General features: G+C 32.1%; 1 protein-coding gene across 1 annotated transcript; it reads left to right on the top strand.

Annotated features, from left to right (window-relative positions):
* Positions 1-8,317: 8,317 nt before the first annotated feature.
* Positions 8,318-13,893, top strand: LOC139515208 (uncharacterized). The gene is made up of 4 exons (XM_071304772.1): positions 8,318-8,321; positions 9,038-9,180; positions 12,328-12,469; positions 13,535-13,893. Exons 1-4 carry the CDS (start codon positions 8,318-8,320, stop codon positions 13,891-13,893), a joined length of 648 nt encoding a protein of 215 aa, XP_071160873.1.
* Positions 13,894-20,885: the final 6,992 nt, after the last annotated feature.

Genomic DNA, 20,885 nt, shown 5'->3' with positions numbered 1-20,885 from the left:
CATATTTTGTGATATACGTAAATGATCCACCCCAATTAGGATAAAAAAAAACAGTGTGCATCTTAAGTTCACTGAACAAACATATCAACATACGATGTAAATTCGTTTTTTTATAAATTTTTATTTGTTTTCTTCTTTTTCTATTGTATGCAAACTGATTTCGTTTACTGTACGTGTATGACTAATATGGTCTTTTATGTACTTTATCCTGTTCTCACCTGAGACTAATTTAAGAGGGGAGCTTGTGATCATGTTTATCTTTGAGCCACTTCTTGTTTATTGTGTGCCTATCCCGGGTCGGCAGTCTACACGTAGGCCACCGTTGGCGTTTGTCATATATTGATTTTTTTTTTATATTAGGATAGTATAGTGTTGATAACATCTATGATTCTGTTTCATGATAAAGGAGGAAACTCGAGTTGTCTTAATAGTAACTAATGAAATCACTTACCAGTCAATACCGAGGTCTTGAGCCAGAATCTCGCTCGTGAGCGTACATTCGATTCCAATCTTAATTGATTAGGATTGTCACTTTCCTTATCAAAGGTTTTTGGATTTCCCTTGGCACTCCGGCTTCTTCCACTGATAAACACTGGCCGCCACGAAATAGTCAAAACATCGTCCTTAAAAGTTACGTTAAAACATAAAAAAACTCAATAAATATTCGGTGATGAATTTACACATGATAATAGTGACTCGAACACAATGCTTCAGAACTGTAAATAAATTGATATATGTATATAGGTTATTAAATCCATCAAATATTGTTGAATATATAACAAAAAGTAAATAGGTATATATCAAAACTACAGAGTTCCGAAGAAAATTCAAAACGAAAAATCCCTTACATGCCTTGTACCAAATGGCAAAATCAAAGGCTCTAACACACCAACCGACTAGTAAACAACTGTCAAAATCCTGGTTCATGCATTTTATTACATATTAAGTTGTGGATTCAACCCGGTTGTATAGCTAGCTTAACCTGTTATTTGTATGGCAGTTACATATATTTCATTTATATTGACAATATTGTGTGAACAAAACGAACAAACATAAAAGACAAAAATGTCAAAAACAGGTGTACAACAGTCAACATTGTGCTTAATTTCTTATCATTTTGCAAACAAACAAATATGCCAACAAATAAAACTTTGCTTATCCAATGTTTATCCCAAATATTTACGCACGGAAGATAAATTCAAATAGTAATTTGAATAATGTTGACGGCAAGTTGCCATAGCTACTAATATATTATACATTTTAAAGGACCAATGGATAATAGTTATCAAAGGTACCAGGATTATAACTTCGTACGCCAGACGCGCGTTTCATCTACATAAGACTCATCAGTGACACTCATATCAAAAATATTTATAAAGCCAAACAAGTACAATATTGTAGAGCAAAAGGATCCAAAATTCAGAAATTCAGAAATCTTTAAATCTAGGACCTTTACTTAGTATAGTGCCTTCAAGCCTACAGATAATCAATACATGTTGTCTATGGTTATTATTAAAATGATCTGCGGTCAAGGCTTAATCGATTGTTTAATATATTAAATCACACAATTATTTTGAAATACATAGGTCATGATTACTTTTCTGAGGTCATTTTTTTATTTTAATTTTGATCTGTTATGAAGATTTTCAATAAACTCATGTTTTGCATAGACGCTCGATTTCATTGTGTTATTTACGTTTGAAACATATTATATAAAGTGAGGTTGAAGTCATATATGTTGGTTTTGTCGGTTTAATGTATTGTATTGAAAATCTCAATTAGTTTTAAACGATCTTCTCTGAAAAACACTCGTTACAAATCTATTATATTTTACACAATGAGTGCTACAAATGTACTTTAAGTTAGAAGAGATGTCTATATGCATGCTCTATGGCCGGGTTGTTGTCGCTTTGACACATTCCCCATTTCCTTTCTCAATTTTATAACTTCCTGCACAAAAAAAATCAAATTGATATTTAAAGAAATATTACAAAACAAAAATGAATTTTCACATAAAGTGCTTACGGATAATAACAACGATATTGATAACGGCCGAAAACCAACAAAAGCAATAAAGAATATAAGTATGAAACTATTTTTACAAAGAACTGTACTCTGAAAGCTATATTAATAGTTTCCTTTTTTCAAAAAGGCAGTAATTTTATTCCTTGGATATCTTTTTAACAATTTGACAGCCGTCGACAATGCAATGATTGGAGTGAAATGTTTAGTTTTCAATGTAACGTTGTGTATACTATTCATTCATACAATAACGTTGTCAGGTTTTTTTTTCAATTTTAGTGTCACTTTGGTATCTTTGGTGTTGTTGAGATCATTCTAAAATCTGTTATATTGCAGTACATTTGATATTTGTTTTAAATTACTCATCCCTAGAAAGAGTTAATTTTTGCTCGACAAGTAACTTTGAATCTTCTGATTATTTTAAGGACACAATGGAGTATTTGTTTACAATTTCTTTAGAATATTGCATAAATATTTCAATTATTATGTTAAATTTTTTATTAAGTACTGTTGCAAGGAGAGGGTTCAAAACATGTAAGATTGAGAATGGAAATGGGGAATGTGTCAAAGAGACAACAACCCGACCAAATAAAAAACAACAGCAGATGGTCACAAACAGGTCTTCAATGTAGCGAGAAATTCCCGCACCCGGAGGGGTCCTTTAGCTGGCCCCTAAACAAATATATACTAGTCCAGTGATAATGAACGCCATACTAATTTCCAAATTGTACACAAGAAACTAAAAATAATAAAATAATACAAGACTAACAAAGACCAGAGGCTCCTGACTTGGGACAGGCGCAAAAATGCGGCGGGGTTAAACATGTTTGTGAGATCTCAACCCTCTCCCTATACCTCTAACCAATGTAGAAAAGTAAACGCATAACAATACGCACATTAAAATTCAGTTCAAGAGAAGTCCGAGTCTGATGTCAGAAGATGTAACCAAAGAAAATAAACAAAATGACAATAATGCATAAATAACAACAGACTACTAGCAGTTAACTGACATGCCAGCTCCAGACTTCAATTAAACTGACTGAAAGATTATGATTTCATCATATGAACATCAGGCACAATCCTTTCCGTTAGGGGTTTAGTATCATACCATCATAACATATATGAGAAGAACATAACACGTGTCATGCCAACAACTGTTTTTAGAATAAATGTGTTTAGTTCCGACGCAAAGACCTTATCAGTTCAAAACATGTGTATATCAATAGTTAAATGAATTTCTTTTCGAAATGAAAGATTTAAAGTAAGTAGACCGAAATCTAGAACATCTGAGTACCGGGCAAATCACATCTTTTCACTTTAACTGTTAAATATATGGTTAGTACCTAACCCATCCTCAAATCTCCTAAATGGATTCACAAGATACCAACCAAGGTAAACATGACAACTGAAGGATTTGGGTGGATAACTTAAAGGTGTGGGACTATATGTGGCGTCATGGTAAGCTCCTCCTGCTATCCACTGTGAAGGGAATCAAGCAATACAATTACACATTATACGTCTATTGTACCAGGCTAATAACTTATTACTCCAGACGCACGTTTCGTCTACAAAAGACTCATCCGTGACGCTTAGCTCAAAAAAGTTAAAAAGCTAAACAATTATAAAGTTGAAGAGCATTGACGACCGAAAATTCCAAAAATTTGTGCCAAATACGGCTAAGGTAATCTATGCTTGGGATAAGCAAATCCCTAGTATTTCGAATAATTCAAACATTTGAAAACAGTAAATTTATTTTAAAATAATGACCATAAGATTGCAAAACATGTCGCTTAAAAAGATTTGAGACGTTAAAAATCTCCTATCCATTGAATTGACAATAGTAATATTAAAAGTCTTTTTGCATTCCCTGGTTCATTCTTATAACTCTATTGGTCAGCTTTTCGTGAAAGGGGACACATCCTATGTAATTATAGACCTAATAATTCTTAAAACCTTCAGTAGCAGTTTGCTGTTTCATCAGATTGAAGTTACTCTGAAAAATACAATAATCTGACAGCTTACAGTAAATCTATTCAGTCGAGCCTCGATAAGTAAATCTGGCGTATATAACTTTTCAAACAATCCTTTATTTTAGGAACCCAAGGTCGAAACTAACATTATATTTAACTGCCTCAATATTGTAACTTTGAAATCCAATATCAAAATTTCCAATTATCAGCACAATAGGTGAAGCTTCTGTGCGGTTCCACAGAAAGATGATTGTACATATTTGTTCTAGAATAAAGGTTTAGGTTTTAACCAATATTTGATTCCTGTGTTATATAATGTTTTAGATAGTGATAGAAACAAACTGTAATGATGATAGTGTGAAGAATATGAACACCGATAACATCATCATCATACGTCCCGGTTTTTGTTTAAACACATGGAACGTATAATTTACCAAATATAATCGTCATCTTATTATTATAGGAAAATGGTGTATTTACAGTTGAGATATATTCTTATAAATTTCTTACTTTTTCAAGAAGAGAAATTGGGAGCATACGTAATAAGTAAGTGATATCAAATAATTAGAAATTATTCTCAACTTCTTCGAATGATTATTGTATTGAAAAGCTAGCAACTATTTTCCTTTTTTCTATGTATGTATTTTCACTGATATAAGTATCTGTTCATCCATACATTTAGAGGTCGCCAATTTTTTTTTCTACCTATCATGATACTTGAAATGGTGATTTATTCAGTACAATTTGAGGCAAAATTCTGACGAAACTTATAATATTGTTTTAGTTGCAACAGGTAAGTCGTTAAAGACTTTGCAACTAGTGAAGCAGGTACTGCGCACACATTTATATTATTTTCGTTTTGTTTTTGTTGCTAAGATTGCCCTCACGTGTTTTTTACCAGGACGATGTCGGTCTGCAACTTAGGGCTGTGGTTTACATATTTTTCATCTACGGAAAAAACGTGAATCAAATATGCTTATTAAAAGTATTTTTTCAAATATTTGTTTGTTAAAATTGTTATATAACTTATAAGTTTGAATTAGCTTATTATTTTTAAAAAGTAAAATTACTATACCGAACACCAGGAATTTCGAAGCGGAAAGTCCTTTATCAAATGGCAATATAAAAATTTCAAAACACATCGAATGAATAACAAATACTTGTTTTAATCCTGGCTTTTTTTTACAGTTAGAGTTTGTGCTAAGTGAAAAGAACAAACATCTAACAAATATTTTGTTGTTACATAATGTCTATATAATAGTGAACACTTTTGATTTTGCATAAGTTTGGTCTTGCTATCTGAATTATTTTCACTTAATGTTTCAATGTAAACTATATTTCGTGGACATTATATACAAACCGGGACTCCTTTATATATATATATATATATATATATATATATATATATATATATATATATATCCCTATGAGGTTCATTTTATAGCCTTCCAAATGCCGTTTAGATCCCTAACATCACTGAAGAGACATTTATTGTCGAAATCAGGATCTGGTGTACAAAATTTGTTTGCACCTCATGTTTGTGGTATAACATCTTTGCTGCAAGTTTATTGTTTTCTGTTTAGTATTAAATTAATTTTAAGATCCACTTTATTACATCTTGTGATCAATTTATTTGGCAATCGTCAATGGCAGTCAGCAGAGTTTAAGAACACCAGTTGGTCGACCTGTCAGTCAAATGCGCTTTGTAGAAATATACTTTTTCACTCTTTTGGTTTTTTTTAAATGTTGTTTGTGCTGTATTTAGCCCTTTTTACAACGAAATTTGGTTTACATTCACACGTATAAAAAATGCGTTTTTTTATTCAACGCAATCATATATTTGAACGTAGTTTTTAATCTAGACTTGTTTATGTATATATATATATATATGTATATATATATATATAAAGATCACTATAATAAATGTTCTTGTGTATAGAAATATATATAGATTACTAAAAAATCCAACATTTCCGGTATGAATAGTTTTAATTCACTAGTACTTTCATGTTTAAATAACAATCTTCAGGTGAAACTATACATGATTAACGTAACTATGTAACGGTAGGTATGTAACGTCATAGTTGTCGTTGAGTATATAAAGGGAGATAAAATATTCCCATTTTATAAAATGAATATGGGTTGTGACATTACACGAGAAGTAAAGGAAAAACATTTTATTTCAAAATTTAAATCACGATTGAATGCAAACTATGCATTTTCTATTGTGTAATAATGACGCTCCATACTTCTATATATAGACTAAGTGTAATACGATTTATCTCCCTTTATATACTCAACGACAACTATGACGTTACATACCTACCGTTACATAGTTACGTTAATCATGTATAGTTTCACCTGAAGATTGTTATTTAAACATGAAAGTACTAGTGAATTAAAACTATTCATACCGGAAATGTTGGATTTTTTAGTAATCTATATATATATATATATATATATACATGTAAACATGGTAAATGACTAAATAATGTGTTAGCAAAATTTTTGTTCTTCACTTACCGGGATTCGAACTCCTACTTCTAAGACGGTTTCAACATTGTATTATATTGTATTTGATTTTGATGATGAATATCTTAGCATTCAGTCCATATTCTAATGAGTCTAAGACCTTTAGTTACCAGTATAGTTGTTGAGCAATTGTGTCCTACTGCAAATTATATCATCTTAATTTAATGTGAAATATTAGGGCGGTTGATGCACAGCAGAGCAGGAGCTTAACCTGTCAACGCACCCGATCTCGATTATTTTGGAGTTCATTCTTTTCCCTCGGTTTTCGCTTATAACTTTGAAATATCTAATTAATTTACTTCATTTGAACATTGTTAAAACTACTGCCGCCTTGATAATTCTTAAATGAAGAAAAATGTCAGGAAATGGCATCAAAGAAATATCAAAGTGAGACAAAATTGAAAAAAGAGGTATACTTTATTATTGACCATATATCACAAAATTGTTTATTTGACGTATTAACTATTGTGTATCTAAAAGGTTCGATAAGGTTCTAAAATGGTTTCTACTTCTAGTCTACATTCCAAATTATGATCTATTAACCAAAATTGCAATGACAGATCTTTAAAAATTGGACTAGGTAGAAAAAAAGTAATTGTTGTTTTTGTTGAATATTCACATTCATTTCATGACGTCACAGTTGCGATTTTCCACGAACATGAAAGAAAACAGATTATTAATATTGATTTATTTACTTGACACATAGAGCCGTCGATTAGTGTATCGAAGTCTGCTCTATATGTTATATATTAATGTGACCTTCGATGTAGCCCCATAGCTAGAGATGCATGCATTGTGCGTGTAAAGTTATTTAAAGGGACAGAATGTCAATACTGAAAGTGAAACTGAGGTTCATCATTCAATTGACTGATTTGATCCACAAAAATTCCGTTTTATACAGGTAAAAACGATGATAAACATATATTTAAAACTAGAATATGAAATTATACAGACCTTAAAAAAATATAATTGCACGAGTCGCTTAGTTTATATATATTTATATTTATGCTTACATCGCTTATATGGTCATCAGAGGTTAATTCGATGGTGTCTAGACGAAGAAAACACGAAATCAAGCTACATATTATCGTGTCTATGCTCTGTAAATTGGTTTTTTTATAGATTTTTGATAGTTTGTTTACATTGTTATAAATCAAATATGAGAATGTAAGTCAAATATGACAACATGAATTTAACAGCTAGTGCCCCTTGCAAGATTTATGAGAAAAGATACACCAAAAAAGAAACAAGTGCACTTTCTTGCGTGTCTTTTCACATTAATCTTTTATAATTTGAAACCTAACCGAAATTGAACTTACTTTATTATCTTATACGGTCGATGATGTTTGTTTTAAAAGCACATGAGACATGTCTTGGTCATTAATAATGGGAGACTGTATATATCAAAAGAAATATTCAAACTCATGGCAAAACACGAGGAAACGAAGAAAAGACAAACAACAGTACACAAAACACAACGAAAAATAAAGACTGAGCAACATAAACTCCATCAAATAAACGAGGGATGATATCAGGGGCTCTGGAGGGATAAGCATATCATACTCCACATGTGGCTTCACGCGTGTTGCCCATGTAATTTTAAGGATGTTGATTAGTCTAATTCGGTAGGTTTCAGTCAAGGAAAAGGGGACCTGATAGTGGTTACGACACCTGGAAGATATATGTCGTCATCTGTTAAACAGTAATTTCATAAGGTTCGATCCACTTGGAATGGATTAAGTGAATCATTGATATGAAATCAATAACACCTACTACACTATAAGTAACAGGCAATGGGTAATGAGAAACATATCGCGAATCCATTTGATTCAGTCTGAGAATGCATATTTACAAAGCATTCCCATCCATTATCTAAATCATCAAGGATTAATAAAAACAATTCGTCAAAGGAGTAGGTCCAGTAAGACCCCTTTTTGGCCCCAAAATATAGCTGTTTTACAAAATTGTTAAAATGCATACTTAGTTATTTATTGGACAGTAGAATGCTTCTGTTACATACATATGGGCTGTGTTTTGACAAAACGATGTACATATATCGGGTACTAGCACCATTAAGTCATGCTAAATTACTGAAATGTTCTTAATTCTAGCATTTTGATTAAGTTTTAGACGGTTTCCGTGTTCATCCAAAATATTGAAATGTAAGTTGTATTTGATGATAATACATAACATATATAAAGGTTTAGGATGAACACGGATGCGGCCACTTTCATTTTTGACAAAAACCATCTTAAAAGTGACATTTTTCGGCATATTTGGTAGATTTTCATATTTGAGCTTGAATCGGAGAGTTTTTAATGACTTAATTAGTTAACATCTTTCAAATAAATTAATTGATTCAAATGAAATAGACACTTAAGTGTTTAAAAAGTGGTCAACATCTTTCGTCAGATAAACCTGAAATTTGAGGTCAAAATCGGTCCTTACCGGACCTACTCCTTTCACGTTTCGTTGTTTGCTTTATAATTAAAAAAAACCTCATTTCATAACAGGAAAACAATACATTGGATGTTATGTTGACCAAGCACCAAGAACCTTGCCATACGGGAGACTTGATAGCTACGCTATGACCAATGATATGTGTGCATCACATTGCTGTTCATTTCTGAATGATGCTACTTTCATGGGAACTGAGGTACTTTTAAAACAACTTAATGTTGTACATGGTGATATTCTTGATTTCAGTATTATAAGTGTTTGTTATTTGCATTTAAAATTGAGAATGGAATAGGGGAATGTATCAAAGAGACAACAACCTGATCATAGAGCAGACAAAAAAAATATTTATTTATCGATATGCATTGACCTATTTATCAACTTACTTTGCATTATATACTTATATATAAAAAAGAAGATGTGGTATAATTACCAATGAGACAACTCTCCACAAGAGACCTAACAACATAGAACTTATCAACTATAGGTCACCTTACTGCTTTCAAGCAAAGCCCTTACCGCATAGTCAGCTATAAACGGCCCCAAATTGATTAATGTAAATCAATGCAAACGGGAATACTAACGGTTTTATTTATGTACAAAAATGAACGAAAAACAAATATGTAACACATAGCAAACGACAACTAATGATTAACAGGCTTGGGACAGGCATATACATACATAATGTTGCTGGGTTAAACATGTTAGCGGGACCCCAACCTTTTCTAACAGGGGTCAGTTGTGTAACAGTACAACATAAGAACAAACTACAAAAATTAGTTTAAAAAAGGCTTATGAGTATATGCATTTTAAAAAAATCTGAGATAAGTACATGATTTCTAGAGCGATCATTCACAATTGTTTGCGCAAAAACAAATTGAAATACTAATACCCCATTCTACTGATAACAAGACCTCCTATTGCACAGAAAGCTGTGACAGGATAAACATGACAGTTGCCACGAGAGGAGCAGGAGTGATTATGTTTTAAACCAGGTAGCGTACGTGTTGCGTAACCTTTTGTTGTCTGTGAAATATATTTAACAATCGATTGCTGATATCCCACTCATGTTGACCATGCGAGTATTTAATTTGTTTGTACTTTTGTGGTTTACCTAACTTATTCTAATTAATAACATAATACATAACTTGGACGTTTTCATTCCAGAATTACTATTTATTACATTGTCATATCGCTATCCACTTCACAAGAAAACAATGTGTTTTGTTCAGTTCAATCACTACTCCGTACTCTCGTCAAGTTTTCTTGACATGACCTGTTTTAAGGTATAAACTATACACAATTCAATAACGAAAACAATCAATGACACCAGATTAATATTCGTTTCATTTGATACTATAAAAACACCAATGAAAATTCGTAACGACAGAGATTTAAACAAGAATATAAAACGAAAGTCATGATTACAGGAAATAGTAGATCTATCAATTAATCATTGTCAATAGCGCCGTGAACCATAGTATACAAAATATGTAATTTAATTGTAAAATTGGAAGTATTGTGATTTGGGGAAAACCTGAATATTTCATACTCACATCAACTTGATATAACACCAGGTTCAATCCACCATTTTTCTTCATTTAAAAATGCCTGTACCACATCAGGGATATGACAGTGTGTTTTGTCATTTGATTTTGCAATGTGATTAGGGACGCTAGAAACGCTAAATGTATATATATCACCACAATATTTACAATACGTACAAGTAACCACAAAATAGTGTTGCTGGTGTCATTGTTTACTTAACTAAACTGCTCATTTGCAGAAATGAAACTGTTGGTGAAAGAAAAATATATCAACCATTTTGAGACCAACTTTTCTAGTTTATGATTTGTTAAGGGAAAAATTTAGAAATCTGTGCAAATTGCAAAATTTGGTTGAACAGATAGGGAGTTTTAGTTTTGGTGGTTTGGGATCTTACAAATGTATAAGCAAAAAGCGATGAAAAACAAAAAATCAGAAAATAATTGATTTTTTGTATTAACTGATCGTTTGAAATGAAAGTAGCCACATTTCTTTAGATTTTCAAACGCCAGAGGATGATGAGTGTCATATTTTCAGATTAGAAATATGTTTTAGTTGGTCTTTTACTTTTTGATTTCAGCGACACCTTTAAGTCTATTGTAGTCGAAATGCACGTCTAGCGTACACAATTATGATCGGTATCTTTGGTGATTTCAGTTTGAATAAAAGCTCTAAAACGAACTCTTAATATATGTGGAGTAAGAAGACAAACCAATCATTATCACAAAAGCCATTTCTTTATGCGTCTCTAAGTAGTCAAGATGGAAATGTCAATCAGTGAATTCAGTTTATAAAAAAGTAGATATATGTTTACTTCATGGTGTTTTAAATGGGAGATGTATTTCAAGTTTCTGATTCCTGACATGGAATTAAAGTGTTTATGAAATGCTTTTTTTTTGGGGGGGGGGGGGGGGATAGCCCATCTAATTGTGGCTTGGCGTTTTCTAATGGGATATATTTCCATGTTATATTACGATTCCTGAAATAGAATCATAGTGATTCTAAGTTTCCTGTTTACAAAGCTTTCATTTTACGAAAAACTAAGGATTTTCTTATCCCAGGCATAGATTACCTGAGCCGTATTTGGCACCACTTTTTGGAATTTGGATCCTCAATGCTCTTCCTTGTTTGGCTTTATAAATACTTTGATATGAGCTTCACTGATGACTCTAATGTAGACGAAACTCGTGTCTGGCGTACTAAATTATAATCCTGGTACCTTGATAACTATCTTTTAATATTCAGGATCTACTTCAATTGGAATTACTGTTAAACATTTATTTTCAATATATCCAATGGCTTAGTGAATAGAAATTTCAGTGCTTTATTCTTCATTATTAAAGTGGGATTTACCAGCAATGGTTTATTTGTGATTTTTAGCAAAATAAATAAATTTACAATAAACATCTTTATTAGAAAGAACAAAACGTGTATTAAATGTAAAATGTCCTATACCTAAATAGATTAGTCCATTCTGGACTTTGGACATGAGGAAAGCAAGCTAGCTATCATTCATTTAAATTAGCTCTGTCAAAATCACACAAAATAGCTATCCCAATACATATTGTGCAATTTAAATGGACAAATTGTATTGACAATTTTTGTAAACTGGTCAGGCAATAGGTAATTCACTAGCACAAAGGTTTATGGATAAACACAGTAAAAGATTCTTAATTTCCTCATGTTTTTCAATTTTGTTAATTGGTACAGGAATATATTATAGATTCAATACCAGATCAATCAAAAGCTGTACACTTATTACTTTTAAATGTTAATATGACAATATTTCAATCTATTTCAGTTACGCAAAGAGTGCTTTTGTAGCAATGCGGCCAACAATGAAAATTTTGTAAAAAAAGAAAGTATAGAATGCGATACGCTCTGTAGTGGAAATTCAAATGAATTTTGTGGAGGCTGGAACAGATTGAGCTTATATAGTATAGGTAAGGTATTAGTGATATCACTTATTGATAATGCTTTTGCTCCAGATTTTCAACTTTTAAACACAATGAATTTTGTTTCATAAAAAGAAAGACAAACAAAGGTGTCGAGTTTTCTCATGAATGAGGACAAAAATTGCTTATAATTGCTGACATTCATTTCATTTGAACTTTGGTGGCCAGTTGTCTTTGTACCGTAGGTATAGTGTTCAATCCCTCTGTCCATTTCAAACCAATAACTTGATTATTGGCATTTATTTTTTCTCTGCAAGGCAAGATACATTTTAAACGTGGCTAGAATACTCATCGACTTTGTGTAAATACAGTTAGTCTTGGAGGGGTTATATGTTTTATAACGTGTTCTCTTTTTTGTCTTCGTGTCAGTGTAGTACGGTAGGCTCATACGTGTAATCGTGTAATTTTAACTTGTCCTGATATGCTTCTTATATTGTCACTAAGTCGTGGAACAAATATCAAGCTAGCCATCTAAAACGAAAGCATTGAATTTAACCCAACTATTCAAAACCAGTAAAGTTAGGGTAATTTCGTTTTACTTTTAGGTTACACGGACAAATACATCTATACAAAACTATATAATTTTATTTGGAAACAATGGATTTACATTTTGGAGAAGTGTATGTAAGATTGGAGTACTGTTTCTTTAAATTCACTTTTGGTAAAGAGAAAAATGATTTCAAGTCAAAACAGAAATTGATCTAACTATAATCAGAACGCAAATATATTTTTTTTAAAGTAGCTCTTTGCTTGCTCTTCAGCTTTAACGCACATTATAAAAAAAGTTTAGGACAGCACAACGTGATATAAAATCTACAATCAGATTCAAAATAAGAAAAATATCTTTAGTGCCTCAGATACAGTAATGAAATAATCAACACATGAAACTTTATTTTTGCTCAATTCTAAAGTTCTGTATACAAGTCAGAAGAAGGTAAACAATTAATGTATTTTTTATTCTCAAAATACCTTAATTCAACTTGAAATTGTTTCCCTTTCCTTTCGGTTATTTTATACATCATTATTAATCGTTATATGTATTTCAACTTTCAGAATGTTCACCCGAAACAACAGTCACAATTTGTCCACCAACCTCTATCAACAGATCCACAGTTATTCCAGAAGTTACTACTAAATCCACTGTAACAGCTCATTCACCTTCAACAGTCAGGGTAGATGGTTTACAGATTAATAACCCTATCTTGACAAAGGAACAACTAACTGAGAAATTGTCTGCGTTGAGGAATGCAATATCTATAGACAAGAAAGAAACAAATTTGTACAAAGCCACTAAAATGTCTGTATATGATCAGAGGAAGTCTTCGAGAAATATTGGTATAGTCGGCATCATTGTACTGGTTGTTCCTGTTATATTGATAGTAATTATGGATGTTCATAGGATCCGCCAATGATAACGTTGTTTGAAAATATTAAACAAAACCTATTCTTAGTAGAAAACATATTTGTATATATTAGAAATATTTACCAACTATTGTCATGTAGAAATACAGTGAACTTCGCAACTTCGTTATTTTTGTAAATTATTTTTTGGAAGTCAAAGCATTAACCAACATTAATGCACAATTCCGAATCTATTTTGTAGATCGGAGCTCAAAAGGTGAGAGATTAAATAAATTATCATCACTTTGATATCTTAGACTAAAAAACAAAAAAAATAAGCACTGTACAAATTGGACTATAATTTATTGTGGTCAACGATTGACCATTTAATACAAGTTGCTGTTAAATCTGGAACGTATAGTAAAATAATATTATAAATCAAAACATAAAACAAAGAAACTTGACCGCTCCATTAGTTTAATTCAAAATATCCATATGACCTGTAGGAGAATTTTATTAGAAGAAATTTCCGTTTTAAAATTTCCTCGGAGTTCGGTATTTTTGTTATTGTACTTTTTTTCCAGTTGTCATATGATGTGAAAAATAACGGACTAAAAAGTTTGAAATTTTTGAAACTAGTTAAATATCTGCCTGAATTGTACTTCTAATTTGACCAATCTTTTCCCAATTTGTTTGGAATCTGACCTTATTTTGATATATGTTCAGATGTTTAATTTATTTCATTAAATCTACTCTAAAAAAATATTATGTGTTGTATCCAATCTGAGTATAACAGTACATATGATTGACAGAATAAACTTTTAACAAAACTTTGAATTTTTTAAATACTAAGTCTCTTCTACCTCAGGTAAAGACTACCGTAGCTGTATTTGGCAAAACTTTTTGGAATATGCGTTTACTGCCCTTCAACTTTCTGCGTTTTTTGGCCTTCGTAACATTTTTTTATTCGAGCGTCACTGATGAGTTTTTTGTAAACGAAACGCGCGTCTGGCGTATATATAAAATTTCAATTCTGGTATCTATGATGAATTTATTAATAACACACTAGTTAATGTCGTGTGTCAAATCTTACCTTCATAAGCAGTGATAAGGAACGCATAAACTCAAACATCTGACAGCAAATGATGTATAAATACGTAGAATCATCAAGAGAAAATTATCAAGAGAAACATACAGAAATGTCAATATTCACCTAAAGATTGTTTTTTTTTGCCTGCATGTTGGAGTTGAAATCTTAGTTTCTGATGAATATTTTAATTTATCAACGGGATGTTTTACAAAAAAAATGTTATTGATCATACCAATACCCACAATCTCATCCTGTGTTCTTCGATTGTGACATTATCTAAATTGACGTATTATCCCGTTTATAACACAATTAATATCCTGGATGCTACAAGTAGAGCAGGAACTGGTTAAAATTACGTTGCCCGTTTGTGATACTATATCTTTATGATTTCTATTGCAGTATTTGATTTTTTTTCTTTCTTTTTGACAGATTTTTCGGCTTGAGGATTTTGGTTGCTTACATGTTCTTTCTATTCTTAGACTTTATAAAATATTCAAGTTTAGTGATCGGATAAATCCACTTTATCTGTTTCAACGTGTACATCAGGCTTTGGATTTTTAAAGATTTTGCTACTAGAGTCACCGACTAATCGTTAATTCTGTACAATTCTTTCATCAATGAAATGAAAAATCTGCTGGCTTGCTCTGTTAAGTAGTACGTTTTCCGTTCATAAATTTTTTTTTTTTTTAATTTTGCACTTTTTATGTAAAGATGATAATTGTTTCCGGTTAAGTCACATCGATTTTGCAAGCCTTATTTTAGTTGCCTTAGTGTACGAATTATGGTAGTTGCCTTTTCCATAATAATTCATTTTTTTTCTATTTTTAACTGTAAGCATGTTTATTTCAAGGTTGGGGTTATACTCTCTCATTTCAAAATTACAGACCTAGGAGAAGCCGTTTATTAATGGTCGTAACACAGAGAAATCACCATATTGATAGGTTTTAAGCAATAATTTCATTAGCCTTTCGCAAGTTGAGCTTCAGTCAGCAACAGTTACACTGTTATTTGTAAAATTATTCTACCTACCCTAACAAGAGTAATGCTAACTGAATCGAGCTGTTTATACTATACTTTCAGTTTAAATTAAGATGCAGATTTCGTGTTTATTATTCTTTAGTTTTCTATTTTGTGTCATGTGTACTATTGTTTGTCTGTTTGTCCTTTTCATTTTTAGCCATGGCGTTGTCAGTTTATTTACGATTTATGAGTTTGACTGTCCCTTTGGTATCTTTCGTCCCTCTTTTACTGCATTAGATGCATATTTTTTAATGGACCTTCACCAGAAATGCATAACACTTAACATTAAAATTGAGAGAAAAATGTTTAATTTTTAAAATGCCTCTCTATTTAATTATCAAAGGTACCAGGATTATTATTTAATACGCCAGACGCGCGTTTTGTCTACATAAGACTCATCAGTGACGCTCAGATCAAAATAGTTAGAAAGCCAAACAAGTACAAAGTTGAAGAGCATTGAGTATCAAAAATTCCAAAAAGTCTCTAAAACTGCTCAAACAAATTAACAGATTTATAAGGAAGAGCAAAAATATCGACACATGTTTTACGGTCATTACCACGACTTGGCCGTCTGTATCTAAACTCATGAAAGGCATGTGATGTGTCAACAGTCATAACCTATCGACTTTCATTATATCTCCTTAACTGATTTAGGTGATATGAACATAAATAAACTACTATTGCCTAAATTTGATTATTTAACGACCAGAAATGTTATAATGTAAGCAATTTTTATTAAGAGTCGGCAAATGTAATGTTTTTCTAAAAGTGTTTAACATGTCACACACACAACCTCAAGTTACCAAACGCTTTCATTTTATGCCACATCAAAGCAAAAGATTGGTATGGCATGATATGATATATTTACACACATTAGTGATGCTAGTGACACATAGTTGAATTGATAAAGCCTGTTTTTATTTTTATTTTCTATGCATCCCTTTTTGATAATTAAACCTTTCCTTAACAGTTGTTATATAATTTATTTCAACCATTTGCAAACCATATCTGACAGCATATGCATTTGTATATAGAGGTCCCAACGATATAATCTAATAACAAACATAAATATCTCAAACTTATAAGTGAGACATTCACGAGACAACAACAGTCGACAATCTTTTTATCAGTCACTGAGCCGTGAAGATAAGGAAAAAGGACAAAGAGACTGCCACTTCGTATGATAAGGTATCTTCAAACGAGGAATGACGTTCAACTCATCAAATTACAATGTCCATTTGTCTTCCTTTGATAGACGAAAGTTGGTAGCCTTTTTCGATTTGCAAATAATTATTAGAAACTTCAAGTTAATGAGTATATTTGATCAATCGGACGGTTAGTAAATCCGTTTTTTCCTTGATCGGTTACTGGATAATGTCTGTATTTCTGGTTCCCTGTTCAGTCTACTGATTATTCTCGATTTTTTTTCTTAGTTACATTATAGTTTTTACGGTAGCTTAGACAAATTCTCTTGCCATGGTTATTTTGTTATATAGTGGTTGTCGCGATGTAATAGAGTTATCTCGTCTGTTTCTTAGTAGTGTTTGTCTTTTTTTGTAGATTCGACAGGCGTTACTTCTGTAGATTTCACTTTCCAAAATAGCTCCAGATCTGCCTCTTACTTCTTGTGGTGTACCAATCAATTCAACGTAAAAGCTGGTACTGTTGATTATTCTATTGTTTGCATAGATCCAGACAATTAATATCCCAATATCACAATTTTGACTTAACTGTAGTGGGACCGATTCCTCGTAGTGTATTGTTTTCGACGCGGTCCAAGTAGTAATCTGCTCCAATCAACATAGCTATTTCAAAATGTTAATCCTTACTCATAGGATGGGCCAATTCTATACCTTGAAAATAAGACAACTGTGACGCTCCCTAATGGGTACGACTTGATAGAGGTGCTGCGATTGTTGGTACAATGAGTACTTCCATTAATAATTTACATCCATGTATAGTTTACAGATGAACAACGTCAGTTTTTAGGTTTCTAAAATTACGATTAGTTTTTTTCCAAAGGCAGGAAGACTGGGTGGGCTCATTCCACAGGGTTTCAATTGTAACTATTTTGATAGATCCTTCGTGATAAAGGATTGTTGTGACTTTTCGTCTAAAAGAATATTTATAACAGTGGAATTAATTACCTACTGAAACTAGTGATACATGTGTTTTCAAGAGTACATCGATTTTCTGTTTTACAGGATTTTCATACAGGGTGTAAACTGTAGCTGTGTGTTTTTCTACTTTACCATTCATAGAATTTACACCTGCGCTTGTTTGTCTTGTTATTTGGTTTTCTCTATGTATTGTTTGTTTTGACACAAGCTAGTGTGATGCTTTCTGTTGCATTTACGACATGTATATTTAGACATACACTCTGAAATTTTGTGACTTCAAACAGTTAAAAGAAATATTTCTTTGTTTGATAAACGCATACCGCTTTCATTCGTAGCTACTTTTGTGCAGTATGGTGCAAAATGTCGTTCTCGGCAAAACAAGCATAAATTGTTATTTGGATAGAGAGTTGTCTCATTGGCACTCACACCACATCTTCCTATATCTATAAATTTACTTTATTTATTAGTTCTTATTTTCTTCGTTCTGATGTATTCTAGTGGTGTACCTTAGTTTTGATGCAATATGGATTGAGGCAGTAGGTGTAACAGTGTCGGACATGTAAATTTCCCTGTTTTTGTGCATATGCTTCTTTGCCAATAGCTTCTCTCGATGATCTAAAACCCCAGCTACTATTACAATGTTACCGATTTAGACTTTTACGCATTTCAGTCAGAAGTTTACCAAATATAATCCGTACAAGTATTGAACCAAAGGAATGGTATCCTGAGATTGTTCCATTGACTCTTATTCCCGTATACTGGTTTCCATTTTATCGTAAAAATATCTAATGTTGGTATGTGAGGGTGACAGACTGGTAAATTCCAATTTGTTTTGCATGTATGCATTTATAATATGTTGTTTTTGTCCAAAAAGCTTCTCCAATAATGAATTGCTTGTTCAAAGTTGGCACTAGTTAGAACAAATCCTGAAATACATTGCTCCGCATCCTGAACGATTTGGGATTTTAAGTGTAGCTGAATTTCTAGACATTCGTGAGAGAAGGGTCTGTGTGCACTGTTGTTTGGAAAGAATATATGAAGATTTGACATGCTAAGATATCACCGGAAAATGTCGGTAAATCAAGTTTAGGTAGGCTGTGATAGATGTTTGACGGGATTACGGGAACATGTTGTGACATGATTGTTTCGAACTCTTCATGAGTTTGATAACAATTCTGATTGATTATAGTATTAGAAGTGTGATGCGAAGAAGAATGTGTATAATCACTCGCCATTTGCTTCGATACACTAGCCTTTGAGTCTAACAGCATATCCTTGAATTTGCGAATTGCAATTTCCATCTGAAAAGTGTAGTCATCCGTATCTTATATTTATTGTTCTATTTTTCCGACTTCCGTTATGTCAATAATCTTGTTGTCCAAATTCTGCAAAACCTCCCCTTTCTTCTCGAGTGTTTCAACTGTTGCACAGAGTGCCTGTTTAGAAATGACATTTTTGGCAATTTTTCCATCTGTTCTATTGATAAGTCTGCTGACGCCTTATAGCTTTTATTTTCTCTATTGATCACTGCAACAATGTCTTGAGTAAGGGGTAGTACTTCGCTTTTTATAGAAAGACGTGTGTATATTTCACACTTGTTTACTATACTATATACTGCAACTGTGCTAATTGAGAAGTCCAATTGCATCGACAGTATATGCATATGTGATATACAGTCACTGATCGTCTGAGCTTAAAATACAATACAGTTATCTCCTAATTGGCCGTATATTCATATGTGATATACAGTCACTGACCGTATATCGCCTTGTTTATGACGTTTACAATGCATTTTCGTAGAGTTTTATTAATGACGTCTATACAACATACAGATTCACGGAAATTTTATAAAAGAAGCGGTGTATAAAGAATAACCATGCATTGTCTCGAAACATCAATGTTATTTGTACTCGGCTCGAAACAGATAGTAATGCTCGACACAACCTCGCTTTCTACCTGTTTTTTTAAGCCTTGTACAAGTATCATTGACATTTCGAGACAATGTATAGTTTTTCTATATGTCTCTGTATTGCGGCTTATTCGTACTAACTGGTCAAAATATTAGTCTAGGTAAACTTGATGTATATATAAGTTGCTACTGGCTTTGAATATTTGAACATGTATTTTAATAACAACAAGTTCTTGGTCGATATTCTGTCGCTTTTGCTGTCTATATTTGTAGGACTCAAATCTATGGTGGGTTCTAAATCTATGGCATATTTGAAATCTATGGCAAATGTGACGTCATGTCATCCCAAATCCATGGCATTTTTTTTACAATCCTCATCTTTGGCAAGTTTTGTAATTCCCTAATCTATGGCGGATTTTTATTGTTTTTAAATCTATGGCATGGCTAAAGACTATGCATCAAAAAAATATTTATGAACAATGATATACAATACATTAGCGAAAGAACATTTGTCACAATAAATATGTATAAGTATCCGCCTGCTTTGTTGTCGAACCAAAAGATACATGTATTAGAGGAAATTTCTGAATATACGAAATGAGGCGAATTTACCTATACTACCATGGTCTTATTGTTCTTTTGTCATTTTTGTATTCTTGTCTTTCATTTTTGCTAATGTGCTTTGTCTTATACCATTTTTCTTTGTTGACATATTTGATTGTTTTCATAGTGATTAAGATAATAACACAATGTTGACTGCTGTACCCCCATTTCGTTACATTTATACCTATTATGTCTCTTTGTTCTGCTCACACATTATAATCAATATAATGAAATCCATATGAATGACTGTCTTGATGGAGTTTTAAGCGACTGTCATACAAGTGAGAGGATTACCTAGTTATAAAACCAGATTTAATCCAT

This window comes from Mytilus edulis, chromosome 3 (assembly GCF_963676685.1).
Source record: "Mytilus edulis chromosome 3, xbMytEdul2.2, whole genome shotgun sequence".
Lineage (NCBI taxonomy): Eukaryota > Metazoa > Mollusca > Bivalvia > Mytilida > Mytilidae > Mytilus > Mytilus edulis.
This window is presented reverse-complemented; position numbering and strand designations above follow the sequence as displayed.